This window comes from Coregonus clupeaformis, chromosome 5 (assembly GCF_020615455.1).
Source record: "Coregonus clupeaformis isolate EN_2021a chromosome 5, ASM2061545v1, whole genome shotgun sequence".
Classification (NCBI taxonomy): domain Eukaryota; kingdom Metazoa; phylum Chordata; class Actinopteri; order Salmoniformes; family Salmonidae; genus Coregonus; species Coregonus clupeaformis.
The window spans coordinates 23,671,907-23,697,640 of record NC_059196.1 but is presented as its reverse complement, the minus strand read 5'-3'; the positions used below and the strand labels follow the sequence as shown (position 1 = coordinate 23,697,640).

Sequence of the window (25,734 nt, the reverse complement as noted above, 5' to 3'; positions counted from 1 at the left end):
GCACCACAACAAACTTGCCATGAGAGGGCGGCTCACCAAAACTCACGGACCAGGCAAGGAGGGCATTAATCATTAACCAAAGATAACCCTGAAGGAGCTGCAAAGCTCCACAGCGGAGATTGGAGTATCTGTCCATAGGACCACTTTAAGCCGTACACTCCACAGAGCTGGGCTATACGGAAGAGTGGCCAGAAAAAAGCCATTGCTTAAAGAAAAAAATAAGCAAACACGTTTGGTGTTCGCCAAAAGCCATGTGGGAGACTCCCCAAACATATGGAAGAAGGTACTCTGGTCAGATGAGACTAAAATTGAGCTTTTTGGCCATCAAGGAAAACGATATGTCTGGTGCAAACCCAACACCTCTCATCACCCAGAGAACACCATCCACAGTGAAGCATGGTGGTGGCAGCATCATGCTGTGGGGATGTTTTTCATCGGCAGGGACTGGGAAACTGGTCAGAATTGAAGGAATGATGGATGGCGCTAAATACAGGGACATTTTTGAGGGAAACCTGTTTCAGTCTTCCAGAGATTTGAGACTGGGACGGAGGTTCACCTTCCAACAGGACAACGACCCTAAGCATACTGCTAAAGCAACACTCGAGTGGTTTAAGGGGAAACATTTAAATGTCTTGGAATGGCCTAGTCAAAGCCCAGACCTCAATCCAATTTAGAATCTGTGGTATGACTTAAAGATTGCTGTACACCAGCGGAACCCATCCATCTTGAAGGAGCTGGAGCAGTTTTGCCTTGAAGAATGGGCAAAAATCCCAGTGGCTAGATGTGCCAAGCTTATAGAGACATACCCCAAGAGACTTGCAGCTGTAATTGCTGCAAAAGGTGGCTCTACAAAATATTGACTTGGGGGGGTGAATAGTTATGCACGCTCAATATTTCTGTTTTTTTGTCTTATTTCTTGTTTGTTTCACCCCAAAAAATATTTTGCATCTTCAAAGTGGTAGGCATGTTGTGTAAATCAAATGATACAAACCCCCCCAAAAATCCATTTTAATTCAAGGTTGTAGGGCAACAAAATAGGAAAAATACTTTCGCAAGCCACTGTAGTCCCTTCTCTCTTGTTTGGCCTTCTTTGACTGCTGAACTGCTGCTTCGTCAGAAGAGAGAAAGGCTGCAGTTTCTCAGTTGCCATATTTAGTACGGTTGTATCTAAGATGAGTACTTTTAGTAAGTTCTTTATTATTTTACAGTGAGGTATTTTATTTGTACAAATGTTTTGGGGGTAAATGTTGCCAAACAGAATAGCCATAACAATGTTGATCTCAGCTCCATGTAGTAACCATTAATTCAGGGTTAGATGGATATACTGTATGAAGGAATAGTAGACATTGTGTTGGATGAGTATTATCTTTGATGCAACAGAAAGATCAATTGACATACTACCTATATATTTTATCTTTTTGTAATCATGTTTAATTAATGACATTTGTAACTATCAAATCAGTGTACAAATACTACCAAACCCTGGTTGCTTAAATTCATTCAATCCAATTTAAACACTAACTGAAATAACTAGGCATTGGATTGCACACAATCAATGATCAGGTATTTTTGAAAAAGCAATGTAAAAAAATAAAAGTATATACATCTGTACAACCTTATAGTTTTGTTTTTGTATGTTAAAGGAGTAACTCAACATTGTCTTGTATTTAAATGTAACTTATTGAGACAGTGTTGTTTTATAGTGTCCATGGGTTTGTTGTGTTGATGAATAAAATAACTCAAAAGCCGTTGTGTCTAGAGGGTTTTGTCACCACTGTCGCACTGTAACATGACTATCTAGGGTAAGTAGAAAAAAAGTAGAGCAAGCAAAGATGTGTTTGCAATGTACACTGAGTGTACAAAACATTAAGAACACCTGCTCTTTCCATGACAGAATGACCAGGTCAAAGCTATGATCCCTTATTGATGTTAAATCCACTTCAATCAGTGTAGATGAAGGGGAGGAGACAGGGTAAAGAAGGATTTTTATGGCTTGAGACATGGATTGTGTATGTGTGCCATGAATGGGCAAAACAAAATATACAACTGTGGGAAGCATTGGAATCAACATGGGCCAGAATCCCTGTGGAACACTTTCAACACCTTGTAGAGTCCATGCCCTGACGAATTTAGGCTGTTCTGAGGGCAAAAGTGGGTGCAACTCAATATTAGGAAGGTATTCCTAATGTTTTGTACACAGTGTATACTGTATATTGATGTAAGTACTGTGACACAGCTACAAAATGATATACTTGCTGGGCTGGCAAACGTATTGATCATGCATTATGCAATCAAACTTGTTTTGGTGCAAAGGTCACTTTATGCCAGAGCCCTTGTATCTTTGTTATCTTGTATTTTGAAGTTCTAGCAATATTTTAACATTTCACAAGTGCTTACTGTAACTAGATGTAAAAAAAAAAAAAAAAAAAGACAGCACACATGAGGTTGCCTCCCAGGGCTTTGGTAATTCCCTCATTCCTAAAAAGGAACTTCCCCAAAGTTATTGAAGATGCCAGGAAGAGCATTATGTAATGAGGGGAAGAAAATGTTTCTTTCACGTAAATGGTATTTTTTGCAATCGAAACGGAGAAAACGAGTCTAATTTCCCTTGACAATATATAAAGATTGTACTGTGGTTATCCCCAACCGAAGCACAAACAGAACCCTCAACATGAAGCTGTTACTGAGCTTCCTTGGTGAGTTCCTTTCAGTTCACTTAAAGAGATTACAGACCATTATTTATGTGTATAGATGATCATTGATTGATTGACAGAATGATCACTGGTTTATTTTTGGTTATTTTAATGATTAATGGTTATTTATTGTTTCAGTTGTTTCAACACTACCTCAATGGGCTGTGCCACAAGGTATGTAGTAAATACAGTTCTCTCTGGCTGCGTTTACACAGGCAGCCCAATTCTGATCTTTTGACCAATAATTGGTAAATACCAATTTGTGGCAAAATATCAGAATTAGGCTGTCTGTGTAAAAGCAGCCTCTGAGATTCAAATCCTTCTCTTCAAACCAGTGTTCAAATCAAATTGTATTGGTCACATACACGTGTTTAGCAGATGTTATTGTGGGTGTAGCGAAATGCTTGTGCTTCTAGCGCCGACAGTGCATTAATATCTAACAATTTCACAACATATACCCAATACACACAAATTTAAGTAAGGAATGAATTAAGAATATATACATATATGGACAAGCGATGTTAGAGTGGCATGGACTGAAATACAGTAGAATACTGTATAGAATACAGTATATACATATGAGATGAGTAATGCAGATATGTAAACATTATTAAAGTGACGAAGATACCGTAGAATAGTATAGAATACAGTATATACATATGAGATGAGTAATGCAAGATATGTAAACATTATTAAAGTGGCTAGTGTTCCATTTCTTTAAAGTGGCCAGTGATTTCTAGTCTATGTCTATAGGCAGCAGCCTCTAATGTGCTAGTGATGGCTGTTTAACAGTCTGATGGCCTTGAGATAGAAGCTGTTTTTCAGTCTCTCGGTCCCAGCTTTGATGCACCTGTACTGACCTCACCTTTGGGATGATAGCAGGGTGAACAGTCAGTGGCTCGGGTGGTTGATGTCCTTGATGATCTTTTTGGCCTTCCTGTGACATCGGGTGCTGTAGGTGTCTTGGAGGGCGGGTAGTTTGCCCCCGGTAATGCTTTCGGCAGGCTGCACCACCGTCTGGAGAGCCTTGGGGTTGCGGGCGGTGCAGTTGCCGTACCAGGCGGTGATACAGCCCGACAGGATGCTCTCAATTGTGCATCTGTAAAAGTTTTGAGGGTATTAGGTGCCAAGACAAATTTCTTTAGCCTCCTGAGGTTGAAGAGGCTATGTTGTGCCTTCTTCACCACACTGTCTGTGTGGGTAGTCCATTTCAGTTTGTCAATGATGTGTACGCCAAGGAACTTGAAGCTTTCCACCTTCTCCACTGCAGTCCTGTCGATGTGGATAAGGGGGTGCACCCTCTGCTGTTTCCTGAAGTCCACGATCATCGCCTTTGTTTTGATGACGTTGAGTGAGAGGTTATTTACCTGGCACCACACTCCCAGAGCCCTCACCTCCTCCCTGTAGGCTGTCTCGTCATTGTTGGTAATCAAGCCTACTACTGTTGTGTCGTCTGCAAACTTGATGATTGAGTTGGAGGCGTGCGTGGCCACACAGTCATGGGTGAACAGGGAGTACAGGAGTGTGCTGAGCATGCACCCTTGTGGGGCCCCTGTGTTGAGGATCAGCGAAGTGGAGGTGTTGTTTCCTACCTTCACCACCTGGGGGCGGCCCGTCAGGAAGTCCAGGACCCAGTTGCACAGTGCGGGGTTCAGACCCAGGGCCTCGAGCTTAATGATGAGCTTGGAGGGTACTATGGTGTTGAATGCTGAGCTATAGTCAATGAACAGCATTGTAGGTATTCTTCTTGTCCAGATGGGATAGGGCAGTGTGCAGAGTGATGGCGATTGCATCGTCTGTGGATCTATTGGGGCGGGAAGCAAATTGAAGTGGGTCTAGGGTGGCAGGTAAGGTAGAGAAGGTGTTGTCTTGTGTGATGTCAACATATGAAATACAGTATGTAAATTGTCTATTTTCATTAGTTACGTAATAGTTATACACTGCTGAACATTAGTTGCCTTTTGTAATGTTAGGTGATCATGTAAATAAGACTAAGAAATATAATGGCGCCGGAGGAGATGGCTGCCGTTTTACGGGCTCCTAACCAATTTTGCTTACTCCCTGTTCACCCATGACTGCATGGCAGGAACAACTCCCAACACCATCATTAAGTTTGCCGTCGACACAACAGTGGTAGGCCTGATCACCGACAACGATGAGACAGCCTATAGGGAGGAGGTCAGATTTGGCATGTGTCCTCAGATCCTCAAAAAGTTATACAGCTGCACCATCGAGAGCATTCTGACTGGTTGCATCACTGCCTGGTATGGCAACTGCTCGGCCTCCGACCGCAAGGCACTACAGAGGGTAGTGCGTACGTCCCAGTACATCACTGGGGCCAAGCTTCTTGCCATCCAGGACCTCTATACCAGGCGGTGTCAGAGGAAGGCCCAAAAAATGGTCAAAGACTCCAGTCACCCTAGGCATAGACTGTTCTCTCTGCTACCGCACGGCAAGCGGTACCGGAGCGCCAAGTCTAGGTCCAAAAGGCTTCTTAACAGCTTCTACCCCCAAGCCATAAGACTCCTAAACAGCTAATCAAATGGCTCACCAGACTATTTGCATTGTCACCCACCCACCCCCTCTTTTACGCTGCTGTTTCTCTCTGTTTATTATCTATGCATAGTCACTTTAGCTCTACCTACATGTACATATTACCTCAATTACCTCGACTAACCTGTGCCCCCACACAATCACTCTGTACCGGTACCCCCTTTATATACCCTCGCTACTGTTATTTTACTGTTGCTCTTTAATTATTTGTTATTTCTTTTAATTCTTTATTTAATTTGTTACTTAACGCTTATTTTTCTTAAAACTGCATTGTTGGTTAAGGGCTTGTAAGTAAGCATTTCACTGTAAGGTGAACCTGTTGTATTCGACACGTGACAAATACAATTTGATTTGAAGTTGCTGTTTATGCTCAGATGTGATGCTTATTTTGTCCTCAAGTCTGACTCTAGTAGGCTGCGTTTACAAAGGCAGCTCAATTCTGATATATTTTTCACTAATTGGTCTTTTGGTCAATCAGATCAGCTCTGAAAAAGATCTGATGTGAAAAGATCAGAATTGGGCTGCCTGTGTAAACGCAGCCGTAGTAGTCTACTCAAAATGGCAGAAAGACTTACCTGTCAACATTTCTTCACAGTCCACCCCACAAAGGATCCGCAGACAGCTGTGGCTGAGCTAGTCAAGGTGGTACCCTGGATCTTCTCAGGGGAGAGCGTGCATCTGAAGTGCAGTGTTCCTGGGAATGTGTCGGCCGAGTGGAGGTACCAGTGGTTCATGGGGGGAGAGCAGCTCCAGGAGTCTGAGTACTTTGTCCTGTGGAAGGCCAGGCCACAGCAGAGTGGGAAGTACTACTGCCAGGGCCTGAGAACCACATGGATAAGCACACAACACACCCTCCACAGCCTGCCTATAGAAATAGAGGTGGACGGTAAGAGAACCCCTATGAATATTGAGCCATGATGACATTTAGTTTGGTTGACCTTCTGTTAGCAGTCTGTATTAGCCATCTCCTTTCTTGTTGTCACGCCAAACATGTGTGACAATAGCAAAATAAGCAGAAACAGACTGGCAACCAGGCTAAGTTACACCTGTAGCACACCTGACCATAGAGGGTACCTGTCAATAGGCCAGACAGGGACTATGCCACCCCGTTAACTAAAATCACTTAATGCTCTTTGCCCAGGTGGGTGGGCCATCCTGCAGACCCCGTCCCTGCCCATGCTGGTTGGAGAGACAATGACCCTGACGTGTCGTGTCCGTGACAACCCCAGACTGACAGAGGTCATACTATACAAGGACGGGGTGGAGCTTCAGAGACAGCCTAGCCCAGAGCTGCGTGTCACCAACCTTACCCTGCAACACCACGGATCCTATTGGTGCAGAGCATCCTGGGATGGGTGGAGGGAAACCAACTCTGTGATCTCAGTGGCTACTCCGGTGTCCATCATAGGTGAGGTTGAGTGACTGGTGAGGTTTGTCATTTTGAGTTTGTGTAGGGTGTGGAATCAGATTTCGAATGAGATTTGCACTCATCATTCTATTATCATCACTATCATATCATATCTAATGGTAGTTGAATACCAGTAGGTATGTGAGGAATATTGTTCAGTTTTAATGCTCTGTATTCTCCCCTGCAGAGGTTCTGACAGAGCCCATGTTGGAGATTGTGCCCAATGACCCTCTGATCCATAAAGACCGTATGCTCCTGGTGTGTCATGCCCAACTGAACGCCCGTGAGACGGTTCCACACAAACACTACTACTTCTACCAGGACGGGCTGAGGCTGGGACCTGCCTCCTCCCAGGACAGAGTCGCAGTACTGAGGGACTCAGGCCGGTACTGGTGCAAAGTCAGTGTTCCTACTCTGGGGCTGAAGAGGCTCAGCGAGCCCGTACCTTATGGGCGAGTGACGGGTGAACACTCAGAACACATGAGAAACCAGAAAGATTAGTGGTGATGCAGTCCACCTTTAGGATGCGTCATAATGCTGACCAGTGGCGTAAGTTCAGTTAAACCTAGGGTATGGCAGGGTGGGGGGGACAGCTTCTCTCCGAGCGACGCTCCGTATGGTCCTGAAGCTAGCCAACCAACATGCTAAACAGCTGTTGCATTTTAATTGGGATTGGGATTGGGATCTACTTTTTTATAGCTTACTTTTATATTTTTGGTCTTGAGCTAGGGTAAGGCGACTGCCATACCCTGCCATACCCAACTGACTCCCCTGATGCTGACTCTGTGTCAACAGGGACCAGTTGTCTCTCTCCTTCCAGAGCTCCATCTCTATCCAGCCTTCTGTGCCCCCTACCTTCCCTGATGTATCCGGTGATTCTCCAAACACACTGGCCCCTAATGTTGTTGGGCCAGATGACGGGACAGTGGTGTGGAGGGACTTCTTTTGAGCAATACCAGAGCAATGTACATTATCACTATCAGTTTCAGAATTAGACCCTTTTGAACCGACTTAGTTCCATCCCCAATTTACCCATTCATATGCCTCAAGAATGTACTTATGTTTTATAACATGCCTTATCTAAATTCATTAATAATTACTCATTAATACAATGTTATTTGTCTTTTAAGTTGTGAATGAAACAATCAATTCTATTTGCACTGTCGATTGTAAACTCAATGCAAATATATCCAGTCAAAGTCAAACATTTACTTATTTATTTAATTTCAAAAGTGTACAAAAGCTCATTTTTAAAAAGCTCATTATACAGCGATACAATGTACTGATTCATTTAACATAACCTGGGAAACATTATGTGATTAGTATTCCTCAAATAATTAACATTAAACTACTCCAGTGCTATCAGTCTTACGGGCATTATTTTTCATTCTACCAGATTGACAGTCTTGTAAAGATGTCTATATGTTGATGGGTATATAGAGGGAGTATGATGAGAGATGGGGTGAGTGCTGCAACTCAGATCATATAGAGTTGTTGTACAGTCACTGGTACTGTGGTGGCACAGTGGGCTCCATTGTCATGCGTTGTCTGAGCAGGAGCCCAGAGGGGCTGGTCTGTGGGGTACAGTATGGGTAGTATGAGGTGCAGTGAGTATGGAGGAGTTCCAGTAGAGATTGTTTAGGTATTATGGAGGTACAGTAGAGTTACAGTGTAGATTGTATTAGACATCAGATTGTTTGTCAGGGCTTGTCAGTGTAGAGCAGGAAGCCAGAGAAGGTGCTGTCGTCCTCACTGCTGGCGTAGACTCCGTTCCAGTCCCTCAGTGTCTCCAGCCATACCTGGTCCCCCGCCGCCAGCTGCAGCAGCACCATGCTGGACGCCTGGTCGATGTCCTGGCCGTACAGCGAGTCCCGCGTCCGCACCTTCCTCACTCCGTTGACTACCAGGGCGGCGCGCAGGGGCTTGTTCCGCACGGTGATGTGGTAGGAGAACACGTAGACCCCCCCGTGGGCACAGGTGAAGCTACTGGAGGAGGCGTTGTAGTGGTTCTCTCCGTTGTAGAAGACCTTGTCAAAGCGGACGGGGAAGCCCGATGGAGGGAAGGACTTGCTGGGGGTGAGGCCCACACTGAAGGCTGAGCGTTTCTGAATCACCCCGTTACCCTTCGCCCCTCTGATACCCCGAGGGCCCCTGTCCCCTCTCATTCCGGGGGTGCCTCTGTCACCCTTTGGCCCAAACATCCCCCTCCCTCCCTGGTGTCCAGGCAGCCCTTGCACCCCTGGCTCACCTTGAGCCCCTGGAGGTCCTGGATCCCCCTGGTCACCTGCCACACCAGGGGAGCCATGCATGCCATCCACCCCAGGAAGGCCCACCTGGCCCTGAATACCTGGAGGCCCAGGGTCCCCTCTATCGCCCTTCAGTCCTCTCTCCCCAAATGTCCCACACTCCCCTTTGTCCCCCTTGTCCCCCTTCAGGTTTTGCACCCCAGCCAGCCCTGTGGGTCCTGTTGGGCCTTCCATTCCAGGTGTCCCTCTCTCACCCTTAGTCCCAATTTGGCTTTCACCCTTCTCCCCCCGATCACCTTTGACCCCAGGGGGCCCGCTGTCACCTTTTTCACCTTTGAAGCCAAATCCACCTGCAGGACGCAGAGAACAGTGTAAGTGGACCATTTCAGAAACTAGGCCCAGACAGAATCTATGTAGGAAGATAGGATATGAATCGATTCTACATGTTTGATTTAATAATCATTTATGGAGCCTTAAACAGGTACAGGTAGCCAGGGGCGGTGTGTTCATTAGGGCGATATGGGCGACGCACTGCCAAACGGGAAAAGGAAGGGATTTTTTTCTAATCAATTATATCACGGCAACAGTAGTTATCAGTGTTCTAATCTAGACGTCTGATCTGCCACTAAATGTCCAATCAGGCTAAAGTCGTGCTTCAAATGCCCCCCCTTTTGGGGCGATTTCAGTCAGGTTGAAAATCGCCCCAGAAGTCTCTCATAGACTCTCATGTAAAAAAAAAAATTTTCAAATATCAGAGCTTTCAATACAATCTCTATGGGTTTCTGAGGGCTTGCACTTACGCGCTTTCGTCATACGTAACATAACCATGAACGTAACTAAGAAAAGAGTGGGTAGCAGCGTCAATCAATTCACGTACTACTATCAAGATGGCTAACGTTCAGTGCAACTCGATTGTCTCTTTGAAAGAAGTTCACATCAAAGACCATTCAAAACGAGCTACTGGAGTGTATGCTAGCGGTCATGAGGGAACATATTGTGGAGGAGGTGAAGTCGGCGAACTTCGTAGCTATCCAAGCTGACGAGACCACGGACGTTTCTACACAGACACAGCTGGTGCTTGTGCTGAGGTACATAGATAGCAACCACAAAGTGCAGGAGCGCTTTTTGAGTTCCTTCCCATCTCGGAATCAACCTCAGTCTCAATCGCCAGTGTGCTTTTGGAGAGACTGAACGGTATTTTTGCCGACGACGAGAAAGTCAAACTGTGGTGCACTGGCACTGTACCAGGTTCTCATGAGCTACAACCTCCAGGAGATGTTCTCTGAGACTGTGACTCTGTTGAACATCCTCATAACTACTCCAATGACAACAGCTGAAGCTGAGAGATGTTTCTCAACTTTGACACGAGTTAAGACATTCCTGCGAAATTCAATGGGCCAGGAACGTCTGAATGCACTGGCCATGCTTTCCATGGAGAGGGAACTAGTCCTCAGCATGCCTGATTTCAATGAGAAAGTCATTGACCGCTTTGCTGCATTGAAAGAGAGAAGAGAACAGTTTCAGTACAAGTAATGTAGCCTCTCTCTCTCTTTGTCCCTCCCTGTCTGTCTCTTTAACACACACACGCCCAAATCAGTTCACAGTTGATGTTGTTTAAAATAGTTATTTTTCATTTAAAAAAAAGTAAAAAAAAAAAATAATCTGTTCATGTTCATTTTTACAAATCTATACAATTGGCCAGAATATGGTTGTTCATATTTACAAATCTATACAATTGGCCAGAATATGGTTGTTCATTTTTACAAAGCCATACAGATAGCTGTGTTTACCTTTTCTAGAAATTATTTTCAAATTCTGTTTTCAGGCAAAATGTCTATCACTGTTCATTTTCACAAATATATACAAGAGGGCAGAATATGGAAGTCTATAAAAATTTCTTATTACCAATAACTTGCATCAATGTTTTCAGTAGCCTCTATCAAAAGCTCCTGCTTGCTTGTTGTGAATTATGCTCAGGTGCACATATTTCCAATTCAACCATGAGGCAAACAATTTGGTAAAAGCTCTTGTTGATCCTGCAATCTGAACAAATACCAAGATGCTGTATTTTCAGCTGATATTTCATTTGTTTATGGAAATGCATATTGTTTATGCAGTGTTGAGGAATGTGAAAGAACACCCTTGATTATTTTTACTGTGATAACTTATTTTGCTTTTGTAAGCCAACACTTTTGAGATCAGTCAATAAATGCTTCTGGCATTGACTTATATGCTGCCCCTGTCTTCATGTTGTTGCTGGACATATCTTTTTGAAAATGTGTGTAGGTCACCTAAATCATCAGAAAAATTGCCCCCCCTGAGAATTTTTTCAGGAGCCGCCACTGCAGGTAGCCATGTTTATGATTTTCTATGTGTACCGATCACATGCCTATATGTGTTAAAAGGAATGGCTTGTTACCTCTCTCTCCTGGCTTCCCTGGGATACCTGGAGTTCCTGCCATTCCACGGTATCCTTGGTCACCTTTAACTCCTGGGAAAGGGAGATAGATAACAGACAACTTTGAATAATCAATAAATCTACTGTTTACTCACAGAGCCATTAAAGTGTACATATTTCTAATAAATAATGTATTGTTTCTCTTTCGTGTTCACCTCTGTCTCCTTTTGGCCCCGTAGTTCCATTTGAACAAGCAAGTCCAGGAAAGCCTCTGGGTCCTCGCTCCCCCTCTTCTCCAGGTGAACCTAGGAGAAAATTGTTTCAACAAGACATCAAAATCCATGGATCACCAATACAGTATACTGGTATTGTTACATTTCCCTATGTTGTTATAGTGATTTCAATACCTGGTAGTCCTCTGTCCCCTTTTGGCCCTCGAGGGCCCCTCTCTGGTGGACAGCACTCACAGAAATTGAAGTAGCACTCATTATAATCCAGGGTGTAATTTTCATGCCCAACACCAGGGGGCCCTGTGGTTTCAGTATAGTAATCCTGGTAGGCATCACTGGGGTAGGTTGTGGTCTCTGTGGTAACCAGTGGGTAGGGGTACATGGGATCTGATTTCTCCACTGATTTCAGTGTTTTAGGGATGATGGTGGTTAGGGGCTGCATGGTAATCTGGGGCTGCTCGCGGTAAGGTATGGGCTTCTTGGTGTATTGGTACTTTGGCCGCTGAGTGGTCTTCGTCGATACACTGGTCACTGTGAATGACATCACTGCCACTGCCAAGAGGGCAGAGTGATAGGAGAGCATCCTGATGTTTGACAAGGATCTAAGGAGGGAGAAATTGAGAAACTGTCACTTCTCATACACTGATGTAGCATCCCTTTATGTAAGCATACTACTTATTACAGCCTCTGCCAAGAGGTCTGGAACTTTATGGCACAGGAGATAGTGAGCTTGCCCTGTCACTGCATGGTGGGAAACTTTGCTCCAATGACTTTAGTGAGGCTCTCAGTAGCAGATTACTCAACCAAAGCTTTTTTCATGAGATGCTCACCTGTCCTGACAAAAGCAATTGTTTCAGAACTGATTATATTAGGTGTACATCCCGCATTAATATTTACAGTAGCTCAAAGCAACGTTCTTTCGACTCAGGGCAGGGGAACATTTATGAGACCTCATAACAACAACAATCCTAATAAAAAAAACATCTATAAAGCATCTTATCATCTATCAAGACTTTGGATAAATTGAGTTTGACACCTTCTCTTTTCCATCCATCTCTCTCGCCCTCCCTCTGTTTCTCTCTCTGTTGCAGACTGTTCTATTTTATATGAACCACTCAATATTCCACTGTCACAGCACTGCCAGACATGACCTCATCACAAAGATGTTGATTGAGAACTTACAGGCACTCAACTCATCACCTCACAATGGTTTGTCAAACAAAAAGGCCAAACAAAACAGAAACCGCTTATTGAACAGAGCTCGGTTTAAAGCAATAAATCCAAATCGACACTTACCTAATTATGACGGCCCCGTCTAATCATTGATTCCCTATCTAACAGTACCATGAAGACTGCAGCAGCAGCAACACTGGACCTCTTTGATATCTCTATAAGCTTTGATGATGGACATCCCCACCAATGAGGAGTAGAGCTGTGAGCCTATTGGGAGGTTTGAAACCCAATGACATGCTAATCTAGCAGAGCCTGGAGCTGGACCAAGCAGAACCACTGCACCGCACCACGGCCCACTCTCTGTATCCCAGTTGTGTAAAATGTGCTTTTGTGACACTGGATACAGTGCTTGTGAGAAGCACTACACCGGTGTGGGAGAGGGGCAACGGGTCACCTGATATAGGAGGAATTCCTAAAGCAGCCACCCTGCAGCCCCGCTCTTACTGGGGACTAGAGCCAAGCTGGGAGGCTTCCAGTGGCCCCATAGTGAGGTTCATACACGTCTTTCTACAGGTGAAGGGAGTGCAGCTCAACTCTAATACAAGAAGGTACATTTTGGTCAAGTCATTGTGAGCTTGTGTAAAAGAGTATAGATGTAATAGTGATTACAGTTGCAAATCATTAGCTACAGGGAAACTATTTAGGGTGCCCCACTCTGCTTAGCCCAAAACCTCTCTCTATAACTACCGCAGAACAAGGATCTGTATCATTACTATCTACTTGGTGATTGTCCAGGAAAAGCTTTAGCCTAAAGAGCACTGATTATCTCACTGTCTCACTCAACAGTTACTAAACCTGAGCTGTCGTTAAAGGAAACAGCTTATCTCTCTAACCCTCTCTACAGGTGAAAACACAGCCACTGGAACCAACTATCTCTTGTTAGAAGAATGGTCCTCCTTTCCATAAATTATACCAACTCAATCTCACAGTGGTAACAGGACAGCTCGTGACTGATACAAATGAAACTACTACCACCAGAGGACATGGTTCAGTAGTTAAAGACCTCAACCTCCATGAGGGATCTATGACCAGCAAAAACAATTGCAGGAACAGGGGAAATGAAAGAAGGAAATAGAGAGGGGAGGGGAGGTGAGTTGGAAGGAGAGGAAGAGAGAGAGAGAGAGAGAGAGAGAGAGAGAGAGAGAGAGAGAGAGAGAGAGAGAGAGAGAGAGAGAGAGAGAGAGAGAGAGAGGAGGGGTGGATTCCAGAGGTAGTGAGGGAGAGGTTTGTGTGTACTTTGAATATATAACACTGTGCCTTAACCTCCCACAAAGACATACATTTGCATGTATTCAATTTTCACCTGTTTCTAATTCTTTCTCCTCTCCTTCTTGCATGATTAGCCCTACTCCTGCCCCCTGCTCTCCCTCCATCTCTCTCTCTTTCCTTCCAAGCATTTTGAATGTGGTCCGTCCCTGAGATGGCCCGTTGAGGTTCCACCCCTGAATCTCACTCCTCCACAGTCCACACAACAGAACTGGTCAGTTTACCAGCCTCGCCACCACAGGAAAACAAGCGCTGCTCACCTGCCCACTCACTTAACACTGGCACTGCCTATGACCCCAGGCGCTCCCACAGTACAGCACCATTGGGAACAACATATACAGCCAAGAGTTAAGCAGGAGCAGTGGAGCAGGGACAGAGGCAGGATGACTTTACATTAACTAACCCTCTTCATGGAAAGAAGATCTCTTAAGTGTCAGTATAGAGGATGTAGGAGTGAAGGCGGGAAGGTGTGTGGGGTGTATGTGTGTGAGTGTGTGTGCATGTGTGCAAGATCAGACAGTTGTTTGCCTCCTGGGTGAACATTTCCTTTTACCCTAGTGAGTAGGATGACAGTTGAAGTAAACCATTATCAAAATATCAGCCTTAGTTTCTGATTGATGCAGAGAACAAAATGCCCTCTACCAAAACACCAGTTCATTTTCCTCTCAGATTATCCCCCTGGTACACTAACCTGGCCATAGACAGCTTCTTGTTCTCCAGCCCAGCCTGCCTTATCAAGTGAAATCTAGAGACCTTGGATTTAGCAACTAATGACTTTGGCACTTGAAGTCTTGGCAAATAAATATATGCCTCTTATGTAGTGAGACCAAGCAATACCTTCATATTATTTGACACCATTTTCTTGAGTTGTTCAATATTGAAATGGAAATATCAATCTAGTACAAGTACACCCTATTTTCTTAAAAGATCTTGGTTATTGGTTTATCATAGAGCGTTACTGAAGAAGTCAGCATAAAAAAGTATTTGCTTTTTTCACTCAAGCACAGAGCCTAATTGTCTTGTGAGATGGAAGCTGAAGCGTTGCAAGGGTATCAGAGACCCAGGCGGACTCCCCAGAGACACAGAGGGGTGTCGGTGTGGCGAGAGACCCCAGGAGAGTGATCCTTGAGTAGGGGGTTGTGGGGAATAAGGAGCCCAGGGCTACAGGGGGTGGGGGTAGTGGGAGAAAACAGGGTCCGGAGGTGGGTTACAGGGGAGAAAGAGAGAGTGAGAGAGGGTCATGGTCAGGTGAGTGCAAGGTAAAAGTTCTCTGGTACCACCCACTTGTTTCCCCCCACCTACGTTATCCACCGGTCCCCTAGCCCCGGCGCCTACCCCGTCCCACAGAGGTAGAGTAGCCCAGACTGTGATCAGGTGTAGTGCTCCTAATGGACTTCTCTATGACCCCGTGGAGAAAGGATTGGCTTTAAGTCCTCGAAGAACCATTAGAAAAGCTTTTAAATCTCTCTCTCTCTCTCTCTCTCTCTCTCTCTCTCTCTCTCTCTCCCTCTCTCTCTCTCTCTCTCTATCTCTCTCTCTCTCTCTCTCCAACACACATGGTTTGGTGTTCTATCCATTGTTTTTAGGCCTACATCTTACTAATAAAGAATAGCTGGAAAACAAATGTTGTAGCAACACACATTTTCCAGAGAATATGCCCAAACTTCCTATTTTATAGAAGTAAAACAAATCTAGGGCCGGGATTGAATGCAAAACACGTAGCCTACAGAATAGTTAATTCAGGTAAACATTCTACCTTATCAAATATCCATTACTTACATTAAGAAAAAAGGTTGATTTTGTTATCATCAAAACAGGCAAATGGTTAGTATAAAGGTCTAGTTCACTCCAAAAATGTTTTACACCTATTCCACTTTAACATAGAGATGCAATACTTACTTACAACCATGTTTGAACTATATGCTAAATATTAGGCTATAATCAGACTTCAATATCTACAGTAGGACGTCAAAAATACATATTTACCAGCGTCTGGTGTTGGCCTTGTCTTGTGTCCGGACAGTCTGACGGTCAGTATGTTGAGGGAGAGCAGGAGAGAACGAGAAATGGAGCAGATGAGAGGAGGGCTGAAAAGACTGGGAAAGAGAGAGAGTGACAGAGCTTTTTCTGAACAACACTGATATATGGTAAAATGATGCTTGTATATGTCACATTAGCAGTATGTCTTTGAAAACAGGTTTACTGGGGGGACCATAGGTTATGGTTGGGCGATCAGCTCTACCGTCATCCATAATGGAGCACAGTGATGTCAAGCCACACACTTACTGATGGTACCCTGACCTAGAAACCTGACCTGACCCCACTCCCCTGGGCTCCTCTGTGTTCAAAACCTGCTCTCTCTCCTGCCATCCCCCTGATCCTAACATCCCATAGCCACTAGGTGGCAGTGTTGTTTGATAAAATAAGTCACTGAGGCCCCGTCCTGTGCCTGTGATACACAACTTGGAACAACAGAACCCAAAACGTATCTGTCCTGAGCTACTCTTGTACATATATTTACTCATCATAACATAGATAGGTCTGCAGTGTGAAACACCATGATTCATATTGATTCATTTGCTGTCTTTTATCTATAGGTAGAGGACATTCTCATTATCTGATGGTACATGACAGAAAGACAAGAAGTGGAACTGGGGAGGCAGTTTTAACCCTAACCATCTCTCCACATGCATAACTATATACATGGTGACATGTCCACTTCATCACTGTCTTGTACTTGCTTGACTAAACTATGCTAATGCAGCCTCATTTGCCTAATCTGTGTGTGGTGTCGTCATGTAAAAATATAGGCTACATATTGCATTTTACAGAGGTACTGAAATGAACTTACTAACCAACCCTTCTGGGGGTGACCATCAGTCACACTCTCCCATGACTCTTTCTTTTCTCTTTAGTTTGAATCCAGTAGCGATAATCTGAGGTTGAGTTTGCTCAGGGCGTGATGGAATTCTATAACTCCATGGCCAGTCTTTTCACCTAGCTCACCTAGTCTCTGGAGATTTGGGGACAGCAGGGAGGGGCGTCCAACTGTCCACAGAAACAGGTGCTTACCTTGATCCCCTCCATCTTTGCATTGTAGAAGGGAGATGTACACCTGTTCAATCAATAAAAAATGACCCTTTCATCCTCTCTCCCACAAAAACACAGGCACGCCAGTCTTATGACTGACCCCAATGACCTCTCCACCCAACCTGGTTAAGCAAACACACAACCCTCAAAACAAACAGTACAAATGGCACATGCTTAGTGTTAGGCTTTCTTTGCTGTCTGTGATTGTGTGTGTCTATCTGAGAGGACCAGAACAAACCCCAAGAGATGAAACCGAACCAAGGGAACAGATAGTTTCACTAATAAAAGAATGATCCATGAACAAACTGTCATTGTAATTTATATGGCTTTGATAGAAAATCTGTATGATGTTTAAATGTGTCTTTCTTCCTCTCTGTGAGTGAACGAAATTGTCTCCCTCTGCTCCTTGTCAATCACAGTTCTCACTAAACAAAAGCTTTTCTCATTACCATGGGGACAATGTTAGTAATGCCACAACCCTGCACTCAACGAAAACTTAACAAAGCAGCATGTGTGTATGAGTGAGGATAGGTGGAGTTACAGCGGGGTTTCCCAAACTCGGCCCTCGGGACCCCAAGGGGTGCACGTTTTGGTTTTTGCCCTAGACCGAGTTTGGGAAACACTGCGATACAGACTCTTGCGGTGCCCTAGAAACTGTGTTGTTTGTTGTGTTTTACATAGGAAATGTAGGCCTTCAAAACCTGATGAATATCATACTGACAGATCAGACACGGTGTGTTTGTGTGTTTGTGGTTTGACTATCCTTGAGGACATTTTGCCGGTCCCCACAAGGACAAATACTATTTTAGGCTTAGGGGTTAGATTTAAGGTTAGTGTTTGGGGTTAGGGTTAGGGGTTAAGTTTAGGGTTAGGTTAGGTTTAGGGTTAGGGGAAATAGGATTTTGAATGAGAATCAATTGTTTGGTCCCCACAAGGATAGTAACACTGGCTCCAACGCTCGTCCTATGAGGCAGGGCTTGCAGACGATAACGGATAACAAAGGGAAACCCAGCCATGCAGAATTCCTAAACGTGCTAAATGCCTTTTATGCTCGCTTTGAGGAATATAACACTGTGTCTTGCGTGAAAGCCCCTGTTTTTCCAGATGACTGTGTGATCTCGCTCTTTGTGGCCAATGTGAGCAAAACATTTAAACAGATGAACAATCACGGGCAGACGGAATACCAGGGCGTGTTCTCAAAGCTTGCGCGGACCAGCTGGCAAGTGTCTTCACAGACATTTTCAATATCTCCTTGTCCCAATCTTTAATCCCAACATGTTTAAAGTTGACCACCACAGTCCCTGTTCCCAAGAGCTCCAAGTTAACCTGCCTAAATAGCACTCACATCTGTAATTATGAAGTGTTTTTAAAGGCTGGTCATGACAGACATCAACACCATCATCCCAGACACTCTAGACCCACTCCAATTCACATACCACTCTAACAGATCCACATATGACGCAATCTCAATTGCACTTTACAATGCCCTCTCCCACCTGGACAAGAGGGGAAATAACAATGTGAGAATGCTGTTCATAGACTACAGGTCAGGGTTCAACACCATAGTCCATCACCAATCTAGGGAGCCTGGGACTGAACCTCTGCAACTGGATCCTGGACTTCCTGTTGGGCCGGCCCCATATGGTGAGGGTAAACAACAACAACCCCTACGCCACATTGACCCTCAACACAGGGGGTATGCTTAGTCCCCTCCTGTACTCCCTGTTCACCCACGACTGCGAACCCATGCACGACTCCAACATCATCATCATCAAGTTTGCTGACAACACGACAGTGGTAGGCCAAATCACCGACGGCAATGAGTCAGCCTACAGGGAGGAGGTCAGAGACTTAACAGTGTGGTGCCAGGACAACAACCTCTCCCTCAACGTCAGTAAGATCAAGGAGCTAATCGTGGACTATAGAAGAAAGAGGGGAGCGCATGCCCCCATCCACATCGACAGGGCTGTTGTTGAGTTGGTGGAGAGCTTCAAGTTCCTTGGCATCCACATCCCTAAGGATTTAACATGGTCCACACACCCCCGCACATTCGTGAAGAGGGCACGGCAGTGTCTCTTCCCCCTCAGGAGGCCGAAAAGATTTGGCATGTGTCCTCAGATCCGGGCTGCATCACTGCTTGGTATGGCAAATGCAACGCCCTTGAAGGCAAAGCGCTACAGAGGGTACTGCGTACAGCCCAGTACATCACTGGGTCTGAGCTCCCTGCCATCCAGGACCTCTATATCAGGCAGTGTGAATGGAAGGGCCGAAAAATTGCCAAAGACTCCAGTCACCCAAGCCATAGACTGTTCACTCTGCTACCGTTTGGCAAACGGTACTGGAGAGTCGGCTCTCGGACCAACAGGCTCCGAGACAGCTTCTACCCCCAAGCCATAGGACTGCTAAATAACCAGACTGCTAAATAGTACATTTATGGTTCCCAAACTATCTGCACTGACTCTATCTTGCACTGACCCTACGCACACTCACTAGACTATATACACACCATATACACACACTCACACACACTACATTGACACTCCCACACAAAACCCACACACATTCACATACAGTGGGGAAAAAAAGTATTTAGTCAGCCACCAATTGTGCAAGTTCTCCCACTTAAAAGGATGAGAGAGGCCTGTAATTTTCATCATAGGTACACGTCAACTATGACAGACAAATTGAGGAAAAAAAATCCAGAAAATCACATTGTAGGATTTTTAATGAATTTATTTGCAAATTATGGTGGAAAATAAGTATTTGGTCACCTACAAACAAGCAAGATTTCTGGCTCTCACAGACCTGTAACTTCTTCTTTAAGAGGCTCCTCTGTCCTCCACTCGTTACCTGTATTAATGGCACCTGTTTGAACTTGTTATCAGTATAAAAGACACCTGTCCACAACCTCAAACAGTCACACTCCAAACTCCACTATGGCCAAGACCAAAGAGCTGTCAAAGGACACCAGAAACACAATTGTAGACCTGCACCAGGCTGGGAAGACTGAATCTGCAATAGGTAAGCAGCTTGGTTTGAAGAAATCAACTGTGGGAGCAATTATTAGGAAATGGAAGACATACAAGACCACTGATAATCTCCCTCGATCTGGGGCTCCACGCAAGATCTCACCCCGTGGGGTCAAAATGATCACAAGAACGGTGAGCAAAAATCCCAGAACCACACCGGGGGACCTAGTGAATGACCTGCAGAGAGCTGGAACCAATGTAACAAAGCCTACCATCAGTAACACACTACACCGCCAGGGACTCAAATCCTGCAGTGCAAGACGTGTCCCCCTGCTTAAGCCAGTACATGTCCAGGCCCGTCTGAAGTTTGCTAGAGTGCATTTGGATGATCCAGAAGAGGATTGGGAGAATGTCATATGGTCAGATGAAACCAAAATAGAACTTTTTGGTAAAAACTAAACTCGTCGTGTTTGGAGGACAAAGAATGCTGAGTTGCATCCAAAGAACACCATACCTACTGTGAAGCATGGGGGTGGAAACATCATGCTTTGGGGCTGTTTTTCTGCAAAGGGTCCAGGACAACTGATCCGTGTAAAGGAAAGAATGAATGGGGCCATGTATCGTGAGATTTTGAGTGAAAACCTCCTTCCATCAGCAAGGGCATTGAAGATGAAACGTGGCTGGGTCTTTCAGCATGACAATGGGCCAAAATACCAGCAACAGTGTGTGAAAACCTTGTGAAGACTTACAGAAAACGTTTGACCTGTGTCATTGCCAACAAAGGGTATATAACAAAGTATTGAAGAAACTTTTGTTATTGACCAAATACTTATTTTCCACCATAATTTACAAATAAATTCATTAAAAATCCTACAATGTGATTGTCTGATTTGCTGCTGCTACTCTCTTCTTTATTTTACTCTTATTATTATATATCCTGATGCTAAGTCACTTTACTCTGCCTTCATGTACATATCTAACTCAAATAGCTCATACCCCTGCAAATTGATCTGATACTGGTACTCCCTGTACATAGCTCCATTCTTGTGTATTTTATTTTATCCCTCTTGTGTTACTATAAATTTTTTTTACCCTGCATCGTTGGGTTGGGAAGGCCTCGTAAGCAAGCATTTCACGGTAAAGATTACACCAGTTGTATTCGGCTCATTTGACAAGTAGAATTTGATTTGATTTGACCTCCGCCACACCTCCATTTCTTTGATCTCCACCCTAAACGCCTTGCTGACGCATAGAGAGAAAAGTGCATAAAAAGAGAATAAAGTAACTCGCATAACTCGGATCTGAATTTCCCCCATAGAGAATAGACATTTAGTGGGTTTTGTGTTCCAAAATCCTGGTGGTGGTGGTGTCCAGTTCCAGGTTATGAACCAGCAACGGAGCCAGCCTCTTTAAAAACACGAAAGTAAATGTGAGAGTTTTCAGTTTCCTTTACCCTTCATTTTTAACCCTCATACTACCAACTGAGGTCATTTTGAACACAGAGGCATATTTTCTATCATAGCCCAAAGGTGGTTTATTCAATTCTTCCATTTGTTTCTGACGTTGTCAGTCAGCTTGTTCTTAACAAATCAAAATCATTGTATAGTGATTCTGTATCAATATGGATTTTTTTTTTTTTCAAGTCCTTTGGGGTCATTTTGACCCCAACCAAAAACACCTAATTCCGCCTATAGTAATTTGATAGATAAGACCTTTATTTGAATCTATGTTTCTCTGGAGACATAATACAAAGTTATTCATAACATAAACTGTGTTGTTTGTTAAAAATCTGCCAATGGTATAAATACTTGATAGGACTGCAATACAGAACTTAGATACACTCTGAATCTACACCGGGAGCTGTACTGGTGTTACCTGGCTACCCATCCACATCGCTCAGACTGACGTTTCTTCTCCACTATGAGTCTGGATTTGCCTCCCTCCCCTACGATTTCTAGAATGGGAACACATTCTGGCTGTTTGGAATGTTCCCAGAAACCGATGGGTTCGGCCATAGCCAGCCTAGATGCTGACATTATCAACTTTGATACTCTGACTGGTTAGATTTGTTAGAGACGATCCAATTGCTGATACATTTGTTTTGTACCCCTCATTTTGAAGTCACACAAATGACTTCTAGAATGGCAGATTTAGACAATGTAGGTAGCAATCGATAGAGCGCGGAATTAAATTCAGGCTGAGTATTCAGGCATGTACTGTACTCTCCGAAAAGTAGTTATTCTAGGGCAAATCTAAATTAAGTCTTTATTTGAATCCAGGTGCCTCAGAGGGTGGAGGTGGACCTGCTGTAGTGATCTTGACCTGATATACAGATCACCTGCAGAGATGTACTCGCCTATAGTTATAATTGGTTATAACTAGGTATGAATGTGTACAAAATCTAAATGACCTTAGATATATGCTTAGTTGCAGTCAAAACAACTCATAAAAGTATGTTAGTGGCATGAATACTTGGTAGAACTGTAATACAGAAACCATCTACCCTCTGAATGTACACATGGTGCTGCATTGGTGTGTATTCTCCGAACATCTTTATTTTACGGAAAATGTTATATAAATACCTGAACTATATGTGCAACTTATAATGTTATTTGGGTTGCTATAACATTTGGTTTGAAGTGACTAAGGATTTGGGCATGCTTTTTGAAGCATCCTGCCTACCACTCCCATTGTTTCACTAGCAGCGATGCTAATGCTGGCTGTGGGGTAAGTAAATAAAGAAAACTAAACCATATTGTTGGTCATTATCTCTTAGGATCAAAGGATGAATCACTTTTTGTCAATAAAATTAAGTATATTTCAAATTTTGGTGTATTGCTAAATGATACTATCAACTGATGGTAAATCAAATTTTTAGTACTAATGTGGATTGTACTTTGGAAAACAGCTGCACATTATTTAGGGGAAAAAAATTTTTTGGGTTCTTTTTTTATTTCAGATAACATTATTTACATGTCTTATAATGTTTTGATAAGAATTAAATGGATATTTTGCTATGATTGTTGCTTTATGATTGTATGATCGGTAATCCATGTATGTAAAATATGTTGGTAGTATGAGGTTTAAATGTCACAATCCCTTTTAAGTGACATTAATTATATAATTTCATTGTCAGGTTGGTGTCTTGTATTGGGTCATTTATCCTTGTTTACCTTTGTCATATTTCAGTCTGGAGTACAAGGCTTGGTCATAAAACTTCTCTACATATTTACAGGGTTTTCAGGGTTTTTTGGTCAACACAATACTTTCCATTGTCTACGGTTCCATACATCACATCAGAGTATACATGTGACATTATTTAAGAGCGAGATTAACAGATGTATCGGCAGAGGGAGAAAAGAGAGAGAGAGAGAGACATAAATGTACAGTAGTCTCTTCTTCTAGGCTTTACACCAGCCTAGTAGCCTACTGTGGTAAGAAGTAACAGTCCTCCTTAGGAGAATAATAATAGGCCTCCAGATAAAAGGATATGTCCCAGGTGTGTAAACCAAACATCCTGGCCACTCATTCCTGTGCTCTGAGGGGGAACTGGTTGGGTGGCACAGCCCTCTCAATGCCCTGGACACACAGCTGTCCCTTATAAGTGGACTGTACCATCCAGGCTTTTGTTGTCATTTTGATTCGTTTTCAGTCATAACCACTCTGCAACCCCATTTACATTATACGGTAGGTCAGCAGGCAATACACAAATATATTCACACAAAACATACTGTGCAAGATCAAATCAATACACTTGACTGAAAACAGCTGCACTGACATAAACACTACTCTGTTCCTCTACTTTAGGTCTTGAATGCAAATATAGTTCAATGTAAACACCAAAAGATAATTCTTTCACATTTGTAAAATTGCTTTATTTCTGAAGAATCCAGTGATGAGAGATACATATAACATAGATATCAGTAAATGTCTGAGGCCACACAGTGATCCATTGTCCTAATACAACTCTGTGATCAAGCCTCGATCACTAACGATTAGGCTTACTGAAATTATATAACAGCACTTTTATTTTAGGGAAAACAATATTTTTCAGTAATGTATATTGCCACAACAGAAAACAAACAGTTTTGGTTATTGACATTGTAACCAGCCAAGCTTTACCAGTGCATATAAATATCAATATAAATATAGTTACAAATCATATACAGACTAAATCAGGAAGCCCTTAAGCATATGTGATCACCAGAACAAATACCTCTTAACAGATCTGCTAGTGCGTGCAGTGATAAGCACTATATAAGTTTTCTTCTCTCAGAAGTTACAGTTAACTGAATGGACAGAAGAGAGAAGAAGGTGGGTTGACCACTCAAAGACATTGCTTTTCATTCAGGCCACTTTGACTGTTTTTGATTCATATAATTCCATTTAGCTCTATGCATTCTGAAGAATGGCAGTTCATCAAGCAAAGTCAATGACAAAGCAAAGCCTGAACCAGAGAGCTAATATTTCCTCTTGCTCGACCTTCTTGGCATAGCAACAGTGAAAACACTGCAGATGGGGACAGGGCTGTGCACACAAGGATATGATTGATCAGTTCGATCAATGTATGCATTGAGAAATCATCAGATAGATGTAGGGTTGGGAGGAACATTTCACAACCTTGTAATCTTTGCCTGGTGTCAATATCCCTGATTAGATAGTATAGCAGGAGACTCTAGTCTAGGGAAGGATTTGCTTTATGACTCAGTAATTGGAGTGCAAGATGCCAGCCATTGGTCAATGGTCATTAGCATTGTACAGTGGGTTAAAGTGCATGCAAATGTATTGGGACAATAATGTCTCCCTCTATATCAGACAGCCGTCAACAGCCAGTAATAAGTGGCATTACCTGCAGGGCAAATGCAAAACACAGAGACGTGATATGCACTCACACAGGAGACCTGGCCTATTATAGAGTGAGACCATTTTTAAAGAACAAACAACATTTCATATTTCTGGAAAAAACAAGGTGTTTCACAGCAAAGGTGTGAAAGTAGTGTACAGAATATTTCACATAAACATCCTAAACTCAGCCTTCTTTTGCTGAGTAGGTAGTAGAGTATTGTGGATCGGGGGAGTCGTGGGTGACTGTGTGTGGGTAAGGGCGGTGAGAGAGACCTCAGGTGTCAGATGGCCATCGAGTCAAGATCTTAGATAGGGGGTCCTCCCTTCTCATTCCCAATTTCCCTCCCTCACGCCATCCATCCACTGCTTAGTTTATTAGTGCCATGGTGCTCTCTGGCTGTTCCCCGCAGATCCCGGATAAGAACTCGAGTGCCAGACACACATGGACAGGCACAAAGACATAGGAGGTGTAGATGACCATGGCCATGGAAGAGAAGAGGACAGAGTTGAAGATGGACTGCTCCCAGGGCTCAAGCACATATATTCCTGTGATGAGCAGGTACTGGTAGTACAGCCAGCTCAGGTACTCCTTCAGGTATTTCAAGACCATCCTCATGCTGCTCCAGTGGTCAGGGAGAGGATGGGAGAGGCAGAGAAAGGAACAGAGAGAGCGCGAGATAAAAGAGAGAAGGAAGGAGGAGCGGAGTGATAGGGGAGAGAGAGAGATAAATAAAAGGGAGGGAGAAAGAGAGAAAGGAGGGTGGCAGTGGTAATTGCAGCAGGGGACACAATGGGCATGAACA

At 43.7% G+C, this 25,734-nt stretch overlaps 3 protein-coding genes across 3 annotated transcripts; 1 reads left to right on the top strand and 2 right to left on the bottom strand.

Moving 5' to 3' along the window:
* The first annotated feature begins 2,531 nt into the window (after positions 1-2,531).
* On the top strand, positions 2,532-8,297 carry LOC121565498 (low affinity immunoglobulin gamma Fc region receptor III-like). The gene is made up of 5 exons (XM_041876105.2): positions 2,532-2,696; positions 2,832-2,867; positions 5,842-6,132; positions 6,388-6,654; positions 6,842-8,297. Exons 1-5 carry the CDS (start codon positions 2,672-2,674, stop codon positions 7,153-7,155), a joined length of 933 nt encoding a protein of 310 aa, XP_041732039.1. The 5' UTR covers positions 2,532-2,671; the 3' UTR covers positions 7,156-8,297.
* A 32-nt stretch (positions 8,298-8,329) lies between these two features.
* On the bottom strand, positions 8,330-16,080 carry LOC121565488 (inner ear-specific collagen-like). The gene is made up of 5 exons (XM_045215891.1): positions 16,014-16,080; positions 11,706-12,130; positions 11,514-11,603; positions 11,320-11,391; positions 8,330-9,250 (listed from the first exon to the last, which is right to left on the bottom strand). Exons 2-5 carry the CDS (start codon positions 12,109-12,111, stop codon positions 8,355-8,357), a joined length of 1,464 nt encoding a protein of 487 aa, XP_045071826.1. The 5' UTR covers positions 12,112-12,130; positions 16,014-16,080; the 3' UTR covers positions 8,330-8,354.
* A 7,892-nt stretch (positions 16,081-23,972) lies between these two features.
* Positions 23,973-25,541, bottom strand: sptssb (serine palmitoyltransferase, small subunit B). The gene has a single exon (XM_041877070.1). The coding sequence runs from the start codon at positions 25,539-25,541 to the stop codon at positions 25,299-25,301; it is 243 nt and encodes an 80-aa protein (XP_041733004.1). The 3' UTR covers positions 23,973-25,298.
* Positions 25,542-25,734: the final 193 nt, after the last annotated feature.

What these genes read in the sequence shown, in the direction of transcription:
- LOC121565498 (XM_041876105.2), top strand. Translation starts at nt 2,672, where the DNA reads ATGAAGCTGTTACTGAGCTTCCTTG. An exon ending in GCTGTTACTGAGCTTCCTTG is followed by an intron (nt 2,697 to 2,831) that starts GTGAGTTCCTTT and finishes TTATTGTTTCAG; the next exon opens with TTGTTTCAACACTACCTCAA. An exon ending in TATAGAAATAGAGGTGGACG is followed by an intron (nt 6,133 to 6,387) that starts GTAAGAGAACCC and finishes CTCTTTGCCCAG; the next exon opens with GTGGGTGGGCCATCCTGCAG.
- LOC121565488 (XM_045215891.1), bottom strand. Translation starts at nt 12,111, where the DNA reads ATGCTCTCCTATCACTCTGCCCTCTTGGCAGTGGCAGTGATGTCATTC. An exon ending in AGGGGACAGAGGACTACCAG is followed by an intron (nt 11,604 to 11,705) that starts GTATTGAAATCA and finishes ATTTTCTCCTAG; the next exon opens with GTTCACCTGGAGAAGAGGGG. An exon ending in AGGGAAGCCAGGAGAGAGAG is followed by an intron (nt 9,251 to 11,319) that starts GTAACAAGCCAT and finishes TGCGTCCTGCAG; the next exon opens with GTGGATTTGGCTTCAAAGGT.
- sptssb (XM_041877070.1), bottom strand. Translation starts at nt 25,541, where the DNA reads ATGGTCTTGAAATACCTGAAGGAGTACCTGAGCTGGCTGTACTACCAG.